General features: G+C 39.3%; 1 protein-coding gene across 8 annotated transcripts in view; it reads left to right on the plus strand.

Annotated features, from left to right (window-relative positions):
- INVS (inversin) overlaps window positions 1-15,358 on the plus strand; it is a 116,228-nt gene that overhangs the window by 91,275 nt on the left and 9,595 nt on the right. For all 8 annotated transcript variants that reach the window (XM_013957726.2, XM_067291087.1, XM_067291085.1 and 5 more), the window contains 3 exons: window positions 90-302; window positions 9,271-9,572; window positions 12,524-13,337. In XM_013957726.2, coding sequence (XP_013813180.1) covers window positions 90-302; window positions 9,271-9,572; window positions 12,524-13,337 — 1,329 coding nt within the window. The remainder of the gene's footprint in view (window positions 1-89; window positions 303-9,270; window positions 9,573-12,523; window positions 13,338-15,358) is intronic.

Raw genomic sequence — 15,358 nt, forward strand, 5'->3', positions numbered from 1 at the left:
TATTATGAAATGAGGGTGGATGTTCTAAAGTAAATGCACATTATGATTAGGAATCTCATTCAGTGATAACTGTTGTGTTCTTTTTTTAGATATACTCCCCTTGATTATGCCTTACTTGGTGAACACCATGAGGTGATTCAATTCATGTTAGAACATGGGGCTCTGTCTATAGCTGCCATACAGGACATTGCTGCTTTCAAAATTCAGGCTGTCTACAAAGGATACAAAGTTAGAAAAGCTTTTCAAGAGAGGAAGAATCTTTTAATGAAACATGAACAGCTGAGAAAAGATGCAGCTGCCAAGTAAGTCTGAAGACTTGAAATCTACTGTAACAAAATATACATTTGTCGTACGTTTGTATATATCAGTGTATAATTTTATCTTTCTCATCATCACTTATTGTTCCTCTTAGTAAAATTCATGAAACTGTACCAAGCATATAATGGAATTTTATCCAGAAGACCATAAATGGGATTTATTTTGCAGATAATCCCAAATTAAATAACAAGCCTTATATAATCTACAAGAACAAGGCAAAATACAAAAGGCTGAGAAACTAGTATATTACCATCCATGAATTTAGCTGATATTTTGAATGATGATAAAAAGGGTTGGAAAATATTTATAACTCCAAGGGAATGAAAGTAATTATTGGCCTAGTGAATCTGTGATATCAGTTTTTAAAAAAAATTAATAATTAAATGAAGAAGATAAATGAGATAAAAGAGCACAGTTTGATAAGGCTTAACTAGCTTTATTTTAAAGGGGAGGTTGTGTTTTTCTACCAAACTAAACCTTTTGGATTTTGTTTGAAAGTTCTGTCTCGGCAGTATCATATATTGCAGTTAGATTTTCTGCTCTTGAATTAGAGAGTTACCATGAAATCATTATATTAAATTATAGATAATGAACTTACGCAATTCAAGTAATTATTTGTTAGAAATGAAGATATATAGAGCTTCTGCCCTATATAATTGAGGTAATGGAAGCAAAGTGGTGAAATTATATGATCAGAAGGTACATAAATAATCTTAAAATACTTTCCTTGCTAGGACTCTATCCTTAAGGTTCGTATTATGAAAAAAGAATGAATTAGCACTTGAAGAAATCTGATTCTGGAATGAAAAACATAATCTGAAAAGATTGCTGCATGATTGTGTAGTATTCCTGGAAAGGTGATGGAGCAGCTCATCCTGGACCCCATCTCCAAGCCCATGAAGGGCAAGAAGGTGATGAGGAGTAGTCAGCATGGATTCACAAAAGGGAAATCATGCTTAACCAATCTGATAGCCTTCTCTGATGGAATGACTGGCTTGGTTGGTGGGGGGAGAGCAGCGGATGTTGTCTACCTTGACTTCAGTAAGGTTTTTGACACTGTCTCCCCTAACATAAAAAGCTGAGGAAGTACGGGCTAGAGGAGCAGACAGTGAGGTGGACTGAAAATTGGCTGAATGGCAGAGCTCAGAGGGTTGTGATTAGTGGCACAACGTCTAGTTGGAGGCCTCTACCTAGCGGTGTCCCCCAGGGGTCAGTACTGGGTCCAGTCCCATTTAACTTCTTCATCAGTGACCTCGATGAAGGCACAGAGTACACCCTCAGCAAGTTTGCTGATGATCCAAACCTGGGAGGAGTGGCTGATACACCAGAGGGCTGTGCTGCCATTCAGAGGGACTTCAACAAGCTGGAGAGATGGGGAGAGAGGAACCTCCTGAAGTTCAATAAAGGGAATTGCAGAGTCCTGCACCTGGGGAGAAATAACCCCATGCACCAATATTGGCTGGGGACCGACCTGCTGTAAAGCAGCCCTGCAGAGAAAGACCTGGGAGTCCTGGTGGACAACAAGCTGACCATGAGCCAGCAATGTGCCCTTGCGCAAAGGCAGCCAATGGTATTCTGGTCTGCATTAGAAGAGCATTGCCAGCAGGTTGAGGGAGGTAATCCTTCCCTGCCAGTCGGCCCTGGTGAGGCCACATCTGAAGTACTGTGTTCAGTGCTGTGCTCCCCAATACAAGAGAGACATGGAGCTACTGGAGTGAGGCCAGCAAAGGGCTACTAAGATGATGAAGGGACTGGAGCTCATACGAGACTTCCCTCATGTGAGAAAAGGCTGAGAGAGCTGGGACTGTTGAGCCTGGGGAAGAAAAGCCTTGGGTGGGTGGGGAGGAATCTTATCAACATGTATAAGTATCTGAAGGGAGGGTGTATATGAGATGGGGCCAGACTCTTTTCTGTGGTGCCCAGTGACAGGACGAGAGGCAAGGGGCACAAACTGAAACACGGGAAGTTCCATCTGAACATGAGGAAAAACTTCTTTATCGTGAGAGTGACAGAGCACTGGAACAGGTTGCCCAGCGATGTTGCGTAGTCTCCATCCTTGGAGATATTCAGAAGCAGTCTGGACAGGGTTCTGGGCAACCGGCTCAACTTGCTTGAGCAGGGGGGTTGGACAAGATGATCTCCAGAGGTCCCTTCCAACCTCAATCATTCTGTGATCCTGTGATCATTTCTGTAGAGGTTAACACAGAATTAACACAGAACATAATTACTGGAATTACAGGTTTTTGTTGTTGTCGTATCCCTGTATCGTAGACAGAGTCAGCTGCAATCTGCTATACTTCATATTCTTTAGTTGATGCTATGCATAACTGGCCAGTCTGGCCTTCTTTGAGTTTGAATGCTATTACTATACTGATTAATAATCGTTAATGCCCAGTAAGAAAAATTGCTCGTGCCTCTAGATCCTAAAATTGTAATTTGCAGCCCTCCTGATATTTACATTTTCTGCTGAAGTCAGTAGATGATCCAGTAGATGCCAGATGGAGAAGCTGCCTTTGAAAATATCTGAAATATCTTATGTATATACCTGAACATCTTACATATTTCACCTTTTTAATTTTAAATACTCTGCTTCTTGCTCTGTCATGACAACTAACTTTACCAAATGAGGTAATTTTCTTCTTTGTTATGACAGTCATTTTTAGAAGAATCTGAATCTGTGAGAACCCATGTAGAAAATTTAATGAAAAGGGATTGCATCATGGACATGTTGGTGTGTTTTCATCATCATTTCCCTCTGTGAGTTTCTAATGTACATTCTAAAACTTACTGTTTTAGGTGCTGTTGATTTGTTTGAAAACCATAGAAACAAAGTCTGTATACCAAATACCATAAAAACAGAATTAAAATACAACTGGAATGTACAAGCAAATCAAGTTGTCACATAACAAATTTTATTTAATGGCAATTTTATAATCTGTCATAAACTGGAGGGGACATTAAGTTGTCACCATTCTGCATACCCATCTGTGCATTCTACAGTTGAACTTGGCTAGAGTATTCCTACATACAAACAGCTAATATCCCTACTGATTTTAAAAAATCTGCTGTCCAGATAAAAGTAGACATTATATGGTAATCCTGAATGATGCTGAACTAGACTGAAAAAAAAAACAGATTTCAGTGTATGTATTTAAAACTTGCTTTGTAATATGTTAATTTAAAGAATCTCACTTATATAAATTGTCCCTAAATCTGAATGTTTTGAATTAGTTTATGCTTTAAAAGAAAAGGTAATCATCATCCTGTTACCTGTATTATCATCTGATAAAGTCACTGTTTTCAATGTCTGTGAAATACTTGTAGACAAAAGTATTTTCCCATGTTGAACAAACCTATACCAAAGAAATGGTATTTAATAAAATAAAAATTGGTCTAGGCCAACACACCACACACCACTATCATGTCATTGAACAAGAAGCAAAAAGGGTATAACTCCTTTCTACAAACAAGATTATTGTTTTCAGGTTTTTTTAGGGAGCCAGCAGTGCTCCCCAAAAGAAATAAGCTGTTAGCTGAGAGTTTTTTTGTTGTTTTGCAGGAGGAAGGGGGGGGTTGTTGTTTTGTGGGGTTTTGTTGGTGGTAGTGGGGTTTTTCTTTTTTTCTTAATTCAACAAACACATTCCACACTATTTACATAGTCTGATGTGCTGTTACTTGCAAAGTGTGTAGACTTATGGGGACCAGCAGTGTATTAAATATTTGAAAGGAACACCACCTCAAGTGTGGAAAAGCCATAAAAGAGAAGAGGTTTTGCTCAGAATGGAAAAGAGAATGAACAGAGAAAAGCCAACAGGAGGAAGGCTCCCTTTCCACTTGCAGATCTGCAGCTGCTGAATAGGTTCAGTGCCCTTGTAGCAGATGAGGGGGAGCCATGTCTGGGGAGGCATCAGAACCAGCCAAGTGTGAACTATGCATTGGAGCCAAGAGGAAGTAGTGAGTGATTATAATGGAGGCTACCTCCTTCAGAGGATGGAGGCCACCATCTGCCAGCCTGTCTTGTTATCTAGGTATGTTGTTGCTTGCCAGGGACTCAGATCTGGCATGTTCTGAAGTGACTACCAAGGCTTGTTGGGCCACTGGACTATTACTCTCTGCTGCTCATCCATGTTGGTACCAGTGATTCTGCCAAGGGAGACCTTGAGTGTATCAAGAGTATGTCACTCTGGGGATGAGGGTGAAGGGCATGGAGATTCCAGACTGGTGATCTCCTTGATCCTGCTCATGAAGGGGAAGCTTGTAAAGGAGCAGACAGATTCTGCAGATCCACACCTGGATGTGCATCTGCTATTAATGACAGGGGTTTGGCTTTTACAACCATGAGACCCTCTATGAGAATCGGAGACTGCTGGTGAAGAGACAGGATCCAACTGACAAAGTGGTGCAAAAGCGTCTTTGCCAACAGGCTGACCAACTCGCGGAGGAAAGCTTTAAACTAGGAATCACGGGGGGGAGATAACCACTCAGTCAAGTGAGGAAGTGGTGGAGTGGGTTGGAAAGCAAAGGATGCTGGGTGTTGAGACCTTGAGAACAATAACAGAGGGTGGAAGGGGGCCCACCTGAAGTGTATGTACAAATGCAGGCAGCCTGAGAAATAAGGAATTAGAAGTCTACATGTGGTAACAGAATTATGACATCATTGGAATACCAGAGACATAGTGGGATGGCTCACATGACTGCAATGCTGGAATTTGGAATGGAATGCTGGACAGATACAAGCTTGTCAGAAAAGACATGCAGTGAAAACAGTGGGGGGGATTGTCCTCTGTGTAAAGGAGTAGATCACATACGTGGAGCGCTTCTATGGAATGGATGACAGTCTGGTTGGTAGCTTGTGGGTTAGGATCAGAGGCAAGGCCAGTAGGGGTGACAATGTTGTAGGGGTTTTTTACAGAATGTGGAGTTGGGTGAGGAAATGGATGTAGTCTTTGCTGAACAATCTGAGAATGTCTCTGGATCACAGATGCTAATTCTAATGGGGGACTTCAAGCACCCTGACATCTGCTGGAAGGAAAAATATGGCAGGAGGGACAAGTAGTCAAGAAGATTTCTCGAGGGTGTCAGGGATGATTTCTTGGTGGCACAACCAGAGGAGATGCCTAGCTGGATCTGGTCTTCATCAGCAAGGTTTCCCAGGTCTCTGTGCTTAGAGAAAGGGTTCAAGGAGGAGGGGAACTACCAGCAATGGAAGAGACTTAAGTTGGGGATTGTTTGAGAGAACTTGACCCATACAAGTCTATGGGACCAGATGGGCCGCATCTAAGGGTGCTGAGAGAACCGGCTGATGACCTTACAAGGCCACTCTCAGTCATCTTGGAAAGGTCACGGAGATCAGGGAAGGTCCCAATGATTGGAGGAAAGCAAATCTTGCACCTAGCTTCAAAGAAGGCCAAAAGAACATTCTGGGGAACTGCAGGCCGGTCGGCTTCACTTCAGTCCCTGGGAAATTCATGGAACGAGTCATCCTGGAGCATGCTTCTGGGCACATGAAGGGGAAGGAGGTGACTGGGAACAGTCAGCATGGATTTACCAAGGGTAAATCCTGTCTGACTAATCTGATTGCCTTTGATGATAAAATGACTGGATTTGTGAAAGAAGAAAGATCGGCAGATGTCATTTAACTCGGCTTTCGACACAGTCTCCCATGTATTCTTGTATCCAAGTTAGGACATCACAGTCTGGCTGCACGGACAACTAGATGGGTAAAAAATGACTTGGATGATGGAGCTGAGAGGATAGTAGCTAATGGGTCATACTGTGCCTGCATGCCTGTAGGAACATATTACTTCAGGGATCTGTCCCGCGACCTGTCCTGCTGAACATCTTTATCAATGACCTTGAGGAGGCAGCAGAGTGCATTCTCATAAAGTTTGCAGATGACATCAAACTGGGGGCACCAGCTGGGGGCACCCTGACCCTAGGGCAGGGCTGCCATCCAGAGGGGGCTTGACAGGCTGGAAATGTGGGCTAACAGGAACCTTAGGAAATTCAGCAAGGACAAATACAAGGTCCTGCACCTATGAATAAAGAACCCCAGCAATGATGCAGGCTGGGGACTGAGCAGCAGGGAGCCGCTCTGCAGAAAAGCACTTGGAGAGCCTGTGGACAGCAAGCTGGACATGAGCCACGTCCTGGCAGCAAATATGGTGAACAGTATCCTGGGGTGCATTAACAGGAGCATAGCCAGTTGACAGAGTGAAGTGATTATCCCCCTTTGCTGAGCAGAAGGTTGGACTTTATGACTTCTTAGGTTCCTTTCCAATCTGAATTATTTTATGATCCTGTGATCTTTTGGAAGAGGGATACATTAGTTTTAAACATTTTAATAGCCATAAATGGGTTAGTATAACAGGTGCTTCCCCACCTGGATTGAAAGTAGCTGGTAATTAACAGGTTAAATAGGGTGGAGAACCTGGCAGGACAGAAGCACTGCTTTAGGACGGTGGCACAGAAGCCATCTGTGAGGAGACATTTCAAAAACAGTCTCTCAGTCTGCATGCAGGTCCTTAGGAAGGCCGTATTAAAAGGTTTAAAGCCTATACAGAGGAAACTGAGATCCAATATACTGGGGTCTGAAAGGGCTGCAGAACTCTTTAATCACTAGTTCACCTCCCTCACGACCCCCAGAATAAGTTCCAAAATCCATACTTCTCTGTTTTTACTAAATCTTCTGGATTTGCTTCTGACCAGTTGGAGGAAACTAGTTGATAATGAAAGGTGACTTGGATGAAAGTGGCAAAGAGTAAATATGGCATGATATTTAGGAAGAGGAGAACATCAAGAAAATAAAACAGTTCAATAAAACAGCTTTCAGTAAATTTAGAAAGTGTTTCTAGCAGCAAGAGAATGTAGTAGATCATGAGTTCCTTCAAAAAACTGCTAGTAAGGCTTAAGTTCAGAGAAAATACAGGAAGAATAGCAAGAAACAAGTTTGTCTAAATAACAAGCTTTTCAACAGCCTGAAAAATGAAAGCGTGTAGTGGGAATTTGGTACAATACTAAAAATGAGGCTAATACTAACATACAAAGATAAAATTAAACAAGGTGAGGTGCAAAATAAGAGCAGCTAGCAAGGGATATAAAGTAACACAAGAAAACATTGTAAAAGTATGCGCTGTAAAAAGAACAGCAAAGAAAGATTTGGTCCACTAATGATGCTAAGACGACTGAAGTGTTCTATATCTTTTTTTTTCCAGTCTTCGTTAAATGTGTCAAAGGGCATCAAATAACAAACAGGATTCACACCAGCAAAACTGTTTAGAGACTAATTGGATCAGTGAGATGTTTTCAGATCAGCTTAGCCTGGTAAAATTTATCCTGGGAAATTCAGAAAACTGGCTGATAAAATCTTAAAGTGGTTACCTTTAAAAACTTTCTGAGGATAGGTGGGACTTGCAGAATGCTTGAAATGAGCAAACAGTATCTGCCTTTCCAAAGGGGAAAAGAAAGAATCTGTAGACCATTCAACTCCAATTCAAAGAATAATACTGGAACAAGTAATCAAAGAAATTACTTCTAAGTATCTGGAATATAACAAAGCAAGAAGCAATGGCTGGCATGAATTTGCTAAGGACAAATTACATCAAACCAGTCCGATTTCCTTCTGTGATAGAATAACAAGTTTTGTGGCCATGGAGAAACCATGGTGGTGTTAAGATTTGCCTGAAGTTTTCATACTCACTCATTCTCATTAGCAAAGTAGAGAAATGTAGGTTGGATTAACCTGTGATTAGATGGGTGAAAAACTGGTGGAACATAAGTAAAGAGCCTTTCTTAATGGTTCAGCTTTGAACTGGAAGGATATATTGATTAGGACTTCACATAAATCCATCCGGAAGCAAGTTAAAATATCAGGCAGCTACGCATTACAACATTTACCACCTGTCCATTCTAACAGAAAAAGTGACACTTTATTTTATAACTGGAGCTTAATTTATCAAAACAAATTCAATGATAGGTAGGTAGGTAATGTTTGCTACTTCTTATTGGGTTTATTCTGCTTTTCAGGAAAAAGAGTTTAAAAAATAAAATATAATCACATCTCATTGTATTTCAAAATAATCTACATAACTTTTTTCAACATATGTACCCTTCTTACTTGTCCAAATTTCTCTCTTATATCTACCTTATTGAAGAAATACATGACTTTTTTTTCATTTTTAAAGACCAAAATATCATAACTGTAATGGCAACATTTATGCACACAGTTTCTTAATTCACTTATCATGTTTTCAGTATTTATCATTTGTATAATGTGTAATCAGTTTATGTAAAAAAAATATATATATCTGTCAATGATAAAATTATACCAGCAATAAACAGTAGCTGTTTTAAGGCTAGTTTAGAATTGTTTGTATTAAGTATTACATAGTAAGTATGAGAAAAATTTTTTAGTAGAGATGACATGTCTTTCATGAAGTTTTCTAACCTATTTTCAAGTAAATACAGCGCATTTCATGATTACCTATATTATTGTTCATTGTTACTTAAAAATATAGTAATTAGGATCCTGTATCCTGTCTTATCACACCTTTTTGAATCCTTTCACTGGAACTTCTTTCTCCTATGATTCAAACACTAAAATTTGTCAGAAGAGAGATTTTTTTTTTCTATTTTTATAAAAAAGCTAAAAGTTTAATTGTTGCAAATAAGGGAGTGTTTTAAAATCAGTTTATTAAACTGCTTCAAAATGAATGGGAACCTGGCCTATAAAGATTTAACCTTCATTAAGCTGTAGCTCCAAGTCAGCTGTTATTTTTGATCACACTAGGGCACTTGAATGTAATATGTGCCCCTTTTTCATTATAAAGATGCCATAGCCAAGCTTTTATTGTGGCTCTGTCAGGTTTCTAGAGATGAATGTGTTCAAGTCAGATACATGCTCCTAAGATTTTGTCTTTAGAGTTATTGTAAATATATTGACTTCAATTACAGGAAACGTGAAGAAGAAAGTAAGAGAAAAGAAGCCAAGTTGCAGAAAGGAATGCAGAACTTGGAACAAAATAGGTTTCGAGTACAACAGAATTTTGGAAATCAAGAGAAGACCACCAATGTCATGCAGTTACCTAAGAAACAAAGTGATATGTGGAGTAAGAGACCTCCCTCCTGCAATACTTCTCAAGCCCAAGCAGGGAGAAACAGTGGAGGTTCACTTAAGGCTTATCACAGCAAAAGGACACCAAAGGAGAGTTGCCTGTCTACAGAGCCTCAGAGTGAAGGTCATAAAATCAGGCAAGGTTTGTAATCGTTTAATTGTCCCACTGATCTATTTAGTGGATGTCTGGGGATGTTTTGTGTATACTCTTTTCCATCATTTCTTGTTCTTTCATTATTTAAGCTATTCATACAGGCTAAAGTTAGATATGTATTCTTTTATTCTGTCAATTTCAATAGTCAAAAATACCAGTATATATAACATCTGTAAATATAGGACAGGTTGTTTGGAGTTGTTCTGTTAGATGCTCCGTTTGGAGGAGAGGAGCTTAAAGATGTTTGACCTATCTGTGGGATTCCTGAGTGTTAGCTGAGAAATTGTAACTCCTCCTTTTCAACAAATAGGTTAAAATTGTGCAGAGTGACATCTCCAGCATACAGAGGGACCTGTTCAGGCAGCTTCATTCTCTATGATAGGGTCCTCCTATGGTCTGTCTTTTGTTGTCTCTTGTTGAGAACCCTCCAGGATACTTTTTGAGAAGTGAGACTTTTTATAGAAATTGTACTATGAATCAGTTTATCTAAGCTCCTTCTGTTAGTTACTTTTCTTGCCCTGCTATGCCCTTTTACTCTCTCCATCTGTAAATGCATCATCAGTTTGTATCAGTGTGTTGACCACTCCAGTGTTAGTTTTGTAACATATATGTTTAAATAATATTTCAATCAGTTCTGGTATGAGCCAATTAATGGGAGCCCGCGGCTCAAATCTTTCAAACCCGGTCATGTTAAAATGTCTTTGTTATCATTAGAAGTAAAAATTGAATAAATAGTTTACTTAAGGGAAGTTGCAAGAACTCCTTCAAGGTATCTCAGATGTAAAATTAATGCTAATTCATTTGGAAATTCTACAAAATTGAAAAATTATATTAATCCAAAAGAAAGGAAAGTCAGAGAGCTATTTCTGCTGAATCATTGTGCTCAGATTTCTTTACCTTTTACATGAAAATGTCTTGTTAAAACAGAATACTTGACTATATTGTTGCAGTAAAAGAAGACATATATCTTAGCCAAACCTATACTAGAGATGTTAAAAATACTAGCAAGCTTTATCTGCATATGTATTAAATAACATTATGCTAATTAAAATATATAGCTGGCAAAGTAAAACACTAAGAATAAACATTAAGAAAAAACATTAAGAATAATCAGAAACAGTGGTGGCCAAATGAAGGTTGAATAATTGTAGTGATCATAATGAGGGGAAATTGATAAGTAAGGAGAAAAGGAAAAAGAGAAATAAAGATGTGGGGAGGATTAGAGCAATGAAAGGGAGAAAAGAGAACGAGGAGGACAAAGAAATTATAAAGGAGGAGTGAGCAGCCTTTTCTTTTACTCACTCCAGTTATCCATTCTTTAGCCAAAATCTTTCATTGGCTATACCAGTGGAATCCTCTTTGTATCACACTCAGACTCCCACATTTCTTGGGACAATCATAATTGTCTTGCACTGAGAAAATACCTAAAGATGAGGTAGGAGGTAGTTACATGGGAAACATGGGACTACATGGTCAAACTGATAACAGAAATCAAGATTGAACTGGCCAGATTTTCCACGGAGGACTCTAATATTGATGCTTATGTTTGAGAACCACATTTATGTTCAGTTGTCTATACTATACTTCACTGTAGACAGGAAATTCAAACCAGCAGTAAATGCCAGCAGGACATAGCTTGGTCTTTGGATTAAAGGCTTCCCTGAAGTGGGAATTTTTCTGAAATAGCTATGCCAGAATGATTTTTTAATGTTGATGGTTTTAAAAGAGAAAATTTTCAAATCATGTGTGTTATTGCCTGGAGATTTTCTGATTTTTAACTTCTCTTTAAAAGAAGAATGTAATTTCTACAAAGGATGGAATTGAATTTTAAATAGATAATTCTCTGCTATTGCGTATAGTTCTTCTTCTCCTTGAGTGTTGAGCATGAAGAAAACGAGACTATTGACACAAGGTTCTTCAGAAAATACATTAGAACATGTCTTCATCTTCTAAAGATGTCTTTTCCTTCTTCCTTCTTCCTCCTCCTTCTTCCTCCTCCTTCTTTCTCTTCTTTCTCTTTTCTCTTTTTTCTTCTTTTTCTTTTCTTTCTTTTTCTTTCTTCTTTTCCTTTTCCTTTTCCTTTTCCCTTTCCTTTTCCTTTTTTTTTCTTTTCCTTTTTCTTTTTTTCTTTTCCTTTTTCTTTCTTCTTCTTCTTTTCCTCTTCTTCTTCTTCTTTTCCTCTTCTTCCACTCTGTCTGCATGTTACAGTTGGTCCCTCTCTGTCCTATATTCTCATTCTCTTGTCAGCTTTCTAACAAAATAGAGATTGTACATGGTAGTTGGAGATTTTCAGGTTTGCACTCCAGTGTGGCTTCCAAGTCGTTATCATCAGAATGCTTAGAAGAAGTTATCACATATGACTTACTGTCCCCCTGGACCTGGAAACTGGAAAAAGAAAACTTGCAGCAAGGGAAAAATGTAAAGGACTTTATAGTTTGATTTAGAATGTCAAGGAAAGTACTGAGAAACCAAGTGCGCTGGGCTTCCTGGGTCAGCGGATTACACTATACATCTAAAAAGAGGTCATTATGCACCAGAATACAGTGTGGATAGAGCAGAAGTTTAGCAAATAAGCTTGAAGCAATGACAGTCTATTATACTGTGTCGGTCAAGCATGCAGGCATGTTAATAGGACTGCATCCTTTTGCCATGTGGTGAGCTAGTTTCTTTGGAGAAAACCAGTGTAGGTGAAGACATAGTTTCTCCATGTGAACTTTTTTTTAGGTATCTGACTCAGTGTGTGAGAGAAATATTTGTAGAATGGTAAGCAAATGAAGATGTTTGGGTCTATGCTCTTTTGAGTCTTTCTGCTCATACATTTTTTGCATTTAAGTAAATCCTAGTGTGCCTCAAAGATAACCGAGCAAAAAAAAAAGAGCTAGAGAAATAAGGTCTGTTTTGCTGGATCAGTGACTCAATGTTTGTTTCTATTTCTCTAGCTAAAGAATTATTGAGAAAACACACCAAAAGCAAGTCAACTTGTATCCATTTCCATTGTGGCAAAGAAAATGAGGGAAGAAAAAGTGAAATGAAACATCAAGTCGCAGCTGCTACAGAGCTGGATGGAGAAAAGCATAATGACTACACCATTAAAGAAAATGATGCCTTTGCTCATGGGAGCAGAAAGCATACTTCTGTTTGTACAATCACTAGCGTTGGGGAAAAATCAAGAGTTCAAGGTCAGTCTTCATCTGGTAACGGGGACCATTGTGAAGGAACTGCTGTGTTCTTGTGCAATGCCAGCTGTACTGGTGGAATTGCAAGAAATTCAAGGCATCATGAAACTGTTTCAAAAGGCAAAAGGCATCATCAGAAATCAAGAAATAAAGAGGTAAATGATGAGAGATGTTCACCAGCTGGCTCTAGTAGACCAGGAAGTGCCAAAATGGTATTTGTAAGCACCAGAAATGACAGTGTGCATGCTGTAGAACAAACTAACAATGTAGGAAATAATGAATTAGCAAAAAAGACCTGTCCTTTATTGTCTACTGCGGCAGAATCTACAAGAAATGTGCCAAGAAATCCATCCGCACATTCTGTTTCTGATGACAGTTTGAACTTGGAAAAAACAGACATAATTGGGTCCAGGAATGTAGATGATCAATTATGTTCTTCTGTCACATGGCAAAGTATGAATATTGAACAAATCCCTTTAGAGATTCGAATGCAAGTAATAGAAAAAGAAAGAACAAGAAAAGAACTTTTTCGGAAGAAGAACCATGCTGCTACTGTTATACAGAGGACATGGAGAAGGTAAGACTGTTTAGTAGCTAGAGAAGAGTGAGATGCTATTAGATGTAAATTACATTAGACTTGTTGGCAGTGTGCTTCATTTGGTCCTTCTACTTATAACGTTATTCAGTGATAAATCAGGAATTTAATAATCTTTCACCAAACAAGTGGAAGGGTGTACCAGTTGCCTAGAATTACATTAGTAAGTTCATAAAAAGTATGAGGTAAGTGATGACTTGTAATAATTGGAGAAGTTATTAAAATTCTATTTCAAGCATTGATATTTCTTTACAGAAAGCAGATCAAGATATGGATGAGCCTCGAGTTCACTGCTGTCCTGTTTGTTTGCAAACTTACATACATGTAGGAATTTAAGGGTTTTCAGCACAGATTTTTGTAACAGACCATTCACCACCATTTACTGACACACCTTTAAACTGTATTCTGCCTTGACTTTTAACTGGATAACCAAACCACAATATGTTTGGAGGCTTGGATGGAGCTTATTGCCAAGACTTGAAACTAACCTGAGTAACTTTATACAGCAGGAATGACTGCTGTACAGAACAAGCAGACAGGAAGGAGTGAGGTCTCCCAGTGTTTGCTTTCCACAACATTGTTGCACTTTCACAAGTGCATGAATTTTCACCTCAGAAATACAGTATTTCCTGATACTTGTACTCCTTAATATTTAATTTCTTATCAAGCTTGACAGCAAGAATATGGCAGCTGTAGGTGAAGGACATAATACATAATGTAATTCTTATTTCCTACTTTTTATTGAAATTTTCTTCAGTTGCAGAAAATTATAAATTACTGATTTTTACTAATAACTTATCTTTCCAGGTGTCTCACTAGTTTAGCAATTTTGTATTTCTATTATACTAATGTTTTAATATTTCTTAGTGTTCAGTTAAAGAAAAATTAACGGGGATGTTCCTTTGAGGGCTCCAACATCACACCAAATGGTGTAGCACAGTATAGTAGTAATGCAAAATGTGTTCCCTCAAGCAATTTGAATCAAAGGGGGCAGCTGGCAGATGCATGAGAGCATGTGGACAAAAGTAGCTTCCTTTGTACTAGTCCCTGAACAACCTGCAGAACTCCTGCAACTGCAGAGGCCGGCCTGAGTGCCCAGCTGCCTGCAGAATAAATGCTGATTTGCCAGGTAGACCTCCATTCCCCTGGTCAGACTAATCCATCCTGCTATAAATAACAAATGGAAGCTCTGGTTCCCCTGTGGAAAATTTCAGAGGGGCTCTTTCTTCCCCTTGCTGTGCTAGCAGCAAAGCATTATCTGTCTTCCCAGCATCTGCATCCAACCAGCGACCCTCTCTGCCACAGCAGAGAGCAAAGGGGAGTGCTCAGCAGCAGAGGGATTGGGGTCTGCTCTCTTTGTCATCTCATCCAGCCACAAGAGGGTTGTTCAACCACTGCCCTGATTCTAGTTCATGGCACATGGAGGGAGAGAGAGATCTGTCCAGAAAATTTAGGAAATTTAGTCTAGCTTGGCCCTCTCCTAAACACAGAAAGGTGGAGGGTTGGAGGCACCTCCTTGCAGGAAAGGTTGATGTGAGGCTCTGCTTCCTTATTGTTTCCCCCTCATCTCCTGTAAACTTTGCTGAGGTTTTTTTTGATGCAGGCCCTGAACATTCTTATGTTCTCTCCGCTTCCGCACGGAAGGTAGGGACAGACATTAGCATCTTTCTGTTGCTACCAGAATGCCTTTTCATACCTCTTATACATCTACACATTGCACATTTCGGTATATTTATTTGTATCTCTAATAACACATCCTCTAGGCCTAGTCAAGCAAGGCCATGGCTCAAGGTTAAGAGAGCGCAGCTGTACAAACATGCCATATTGAAAAGAAAAGATCTTGTGGCCTTAGTATGCATATCTGTGCAAGACAGTAAAGAGGCATGAGGTTTTGCTGCCTACTTGGAGTGCTGTTTCCTGGCTTCGAAGGTCCACTGTGTTACTAATTTTGCACAGTGGAGTGTTATCTGGGTTCCCTGTTGCACAAAATGCCAGGTAGCTAA

This window comes from Apteryx mantelli, chromosome 2 (assembly GCF_036417845.1).
Source record: "Apteryx mantelli isolate bAptMan1 chromosome 2, bAptMan1.hap1, whole genome shotgun sequence".
In the NCBI taxonomy this organism is placed as follows: domain Eukaryota; kingdom Metazoa; phylum Chordata; class Aves; order Apterygiformes; family Apterygidae; genus Apteryx; species Apteryx mantelli.